Genomic DNA, 3,395 nt, shown 5'->3' with positions numbered 1-3,395 from the left:
TTATTTTTATTTCTATTTTTCATTTCTTTTTTTTATTATTATTTTATTTTTAGATAACTCTACCAGTCCCCCTACTACCAGTACGGCCACGGTTAAATACAGCTTAAGACGTCCGAGCCAACAGCCAAGTATTTCTTTAACTAAAATTGATAATGCAAAGGTCTTAGATACAGACGATGGCTCCAGTAGCTCGGAAATATTTACAACGTATTCTCCTGATATTTTAGAAGGTGAAACGAGTAGTACTTCAGCAGCGGAAGCATCAACGTCAAATATAAGCCGCAATGCTGCAGGTACGATGTCGATTAACAACCCGACTGCTTTAATTGCTTTGCAACAATTAGCTTCCATATCATCAGCCCAATGCATGGAACGTTTAGTGCCTAAGATACCCAAGGAATTATTGGCTCGAAGTGAGACATTTGTCTATGGACAACGTGGCGGCAAAATCCCAAGACAAAGTTCCAAACGTTTATCGCAATTTGAGACAAATCGTTGTCCGTTGTGTTCTCGTGTGTATCGTTCACAACCATTTCTCAATGAGCATATGCGCAAAGAACACTCAATATTGATATAATTCTTGGAATGCAAACGAGAGTAAGAAGAATTTTAAAGAAAAATAAAAAATAAAAATTTAACCCTAATGACCAATTTTCCATTTAAAGAAATTCAAAAATACACAATTTTAGTTTTAAGTGTAAAATCAAAAAAAAAAAAAAAGGAAAGCAATTAAATGTAAAATAATTTTTTGAAAAATATTTTTTCTCTATAAACCAGTGAAATCAAAAAGAAAAAAAAATAGAATTAGAAAAAGTTTTGGAAAAGCATTGATAAAACGTTAAACTTGAACTATACCTGTTAAGGATATCCGCGATAATGACTATGTTTTACTACGCGATTTAAAATTAATTTTCTCTAAAATGAATTATTAAAAAAAAAAAAGTTAATATAATTAATTTTTGAAAAATATGCATTTTTTTTTATAAAAACTTTCATGAAGATAAATTTTCATCAACAAAGGAAATATTTTACGTTTATAAAAACTCTGATAATACAAATGAATAAAAAATTATTAAAAAAAAAAAATAAAACTCTAGCTTTAAACTAAAAACACAAATTTTCTTAAAATTATTATTAAAGATATATTTAAAAATAATTTATAAATAAAAATGAATGTAAATCAAAATTGAAAATAAAAAAAAAAATAAAAAAGAGTATGTGCTTGCTAATGATATTATTAAAATAATATTTTCTGAAATGGACTTAATATTCAAAAATTAGAAAATATATAAAAAAAAATATATAAAACAAAATATTTGTTATAATGTTTTTTTCCTCTTTATTCCATTATAGCTAACCGCTCAGGATTTAACGATTTATTACCTACTCTATGCACAAATAATGAATACCGTTACTTTTGCAAGACATGCGGAAAAAGCTATGGACGTAAATGTCATCTAAAGCGACACATGGACTACCAATGTACAAATATGGAACCGAAATTTCTTTGCCCCTTATGTCCAACACGTACAAAGTATAAAGACTGCTTGAAGCGGCATTTATACAAAATTCATAAAGTGGACAAACACTTGCCTTATGTCTTACCATAAGCCCTTCGGGGGTCTCATTTGAAAACATGGTCCAGTTACTACCATCATCATTATTATCATCCTCATAATTATTTTATATCAACTCGGATAGAACAATGCCTCCTAACATAAGTAAGTCTTTTTTTCAAAATAATTCGCTTTACACTTATCTTACTTAATCTTAATTACAGTATAAAACTTGTTAAAACTTTCGAAACATAAAAGTAAAAAAAAAAATAAAAAAAAAAAAAAATTGATAATTGCTAATTTCCTTTCACTATATATAAGAAAAATTTTTCAAATATGAATTAATTGTAACACAATTTCTCCTTAATGCTTATCAGTAAAGCATTTTTTTTTAAAAGTAGAAAATCATCTAAAATCAAAAAATTCAATTTTAATAAATGTAAAGGAGAGTATTTTCTAAAATTGTAACAAAAATTCTTGATTTCGTAACGAACTAGCAAATCTTAGTTAACTCAAATCTTTTTAAAATCTTTTTTACATACAGTCGTCGCTCGCTTAATACGGATAATTCGTATCGCGCTGCATCGAAACCGTGTTATGCGAAATTTTTTTATGTTTTTACTCTATTTGTTGCTGTGCAGGGTATATTAAATCTATACGGACGTAGGTAATACCGAGAAGAGCTTAGGATAGATTCATCTTTTATTACACCGATCGATTCAGAAATAAATTGATCCAAGTTTGAATTGATCTAAGTCTCTCTGTCCGCCCGTCTCTTGTGTTATGTGAAACTTTTTTATGATTTTGCTCTACTTACTGCTGTATAGGGTGTACTAAGTCTGTACGGACATACGCAATAGCTAAAAGGCCTTAAGATACACCCATATTTTATTGTACCGATCGATTCGGAATCATTTTCTGAATCGACTTAAGCTTTAAGTCTGTCCATCCGTCCTTTGTGTTTGTCTTGTGTTCAACTCACAACTCGCAATTTTTGAGATGTTTTGACTTAGGTGTTTTCACTCACGGACGAACGCTATTACAATGGTTCGGATCGGGCCACTTTTTCATCCACTTCCCGTATAATGCCTACTTTTGGAAAGACGTTGAACAATGGGTTGTTCTACTTTTTAAAATTGAAAAAAAAACAACGTATCAAAGTAAATTTTACTTTATTTTGCAGCTTAGACATTGTTTCCAGTCAGTTATGTGTGTGTTCCCTGAACAAAATCTCATTCACGTTGGCATACACGATTGCTCCAATTCACTTTGTTCAACAAATTAAACCTCTTTGCAATAACGGCCTACTTTTCGTAAGAATTGGTGCGCCCAAGAGGTTCAAAAATTAAGGTACGTGTTCAGCGCAGTTCACTGTTATATCAGACTGCTATTGTGGATCAATTTTCATTATAAAATATTGAAATTTGAAATTTGTAGACTTTCTGCTCGAAAGACAACAATTTTCGTGCAAATCCTTATGCAGAGTATGGAGGATCCGTTAATAAGTGTACATCGTCCAGATTTTGTAGGTTTAGTTTTTATAAATATTGAAACCTAGACTTTTTTGTCCTAAAAAACAAAAATTTTCCTAAAAATTCTTATAAAACCTAGGGCCAAAAAATAAGCATGGGTGATGCAATTTCCATACAATGCATTTTGCATCTTAAATTATTATGAGTTAAGTTCATCATAACATATTAAAATTAATACTTTTCTGCCCTAAGAAGAATCAGTTTTTATGAAAATCTGTACATAGAGTAGGACTCAAAAAACAGGCGAAGATGGTCCAAATTTCAAAGAAATGAGCCGACCAGTTCAAAGCTTTCATATCAATTTAGA

The 3,395-nt window shown here is 30.1% G+C and overlaps 1 protein-coding gene across 1 annotated transcript in view; it reads left to right on the top strand.

Annotated features, from left to right (window-relative positions):
• Positions 1–668, top strand: part of LOC119638592 — a 5,500-nt gene extending 4,832 nt beyond the window's left edge. Inside the window, exon 2 of the mRNA XM_038035458.1 lies at positions 54–668. Coding sequence (XP_037891386.1) covers positions 54–577 — 524 coding nt within the window. The 3' untranslated portion in view covers positions 578–668. The remainder of the gene's footprint in view (positions 1–53) is intronic.
• Positions 669–3,395: the final 2,727 nt, after the last annotated feature.

The sequence above is a fragment of the Glossina fuscipes genome, unplaced genomic scaffold (assembly GCF_014805625.2).
Source record: "Glossina fuscipes isolate IAEA_lab_2018 unplaced genomic scaffold, Yale_Gfus_2 91, whole genome shotgun sequence".
NCBI lineage: Eukaryota > Metazoa > Arthropoda > Insecta > Diptera > Glossinidae > Glossina > Glossina fuscipes.
Note: the sequence above shows the minus strand (reverse complement) of the source record. Positions and strands in the feature narration are given on the sequence as shown.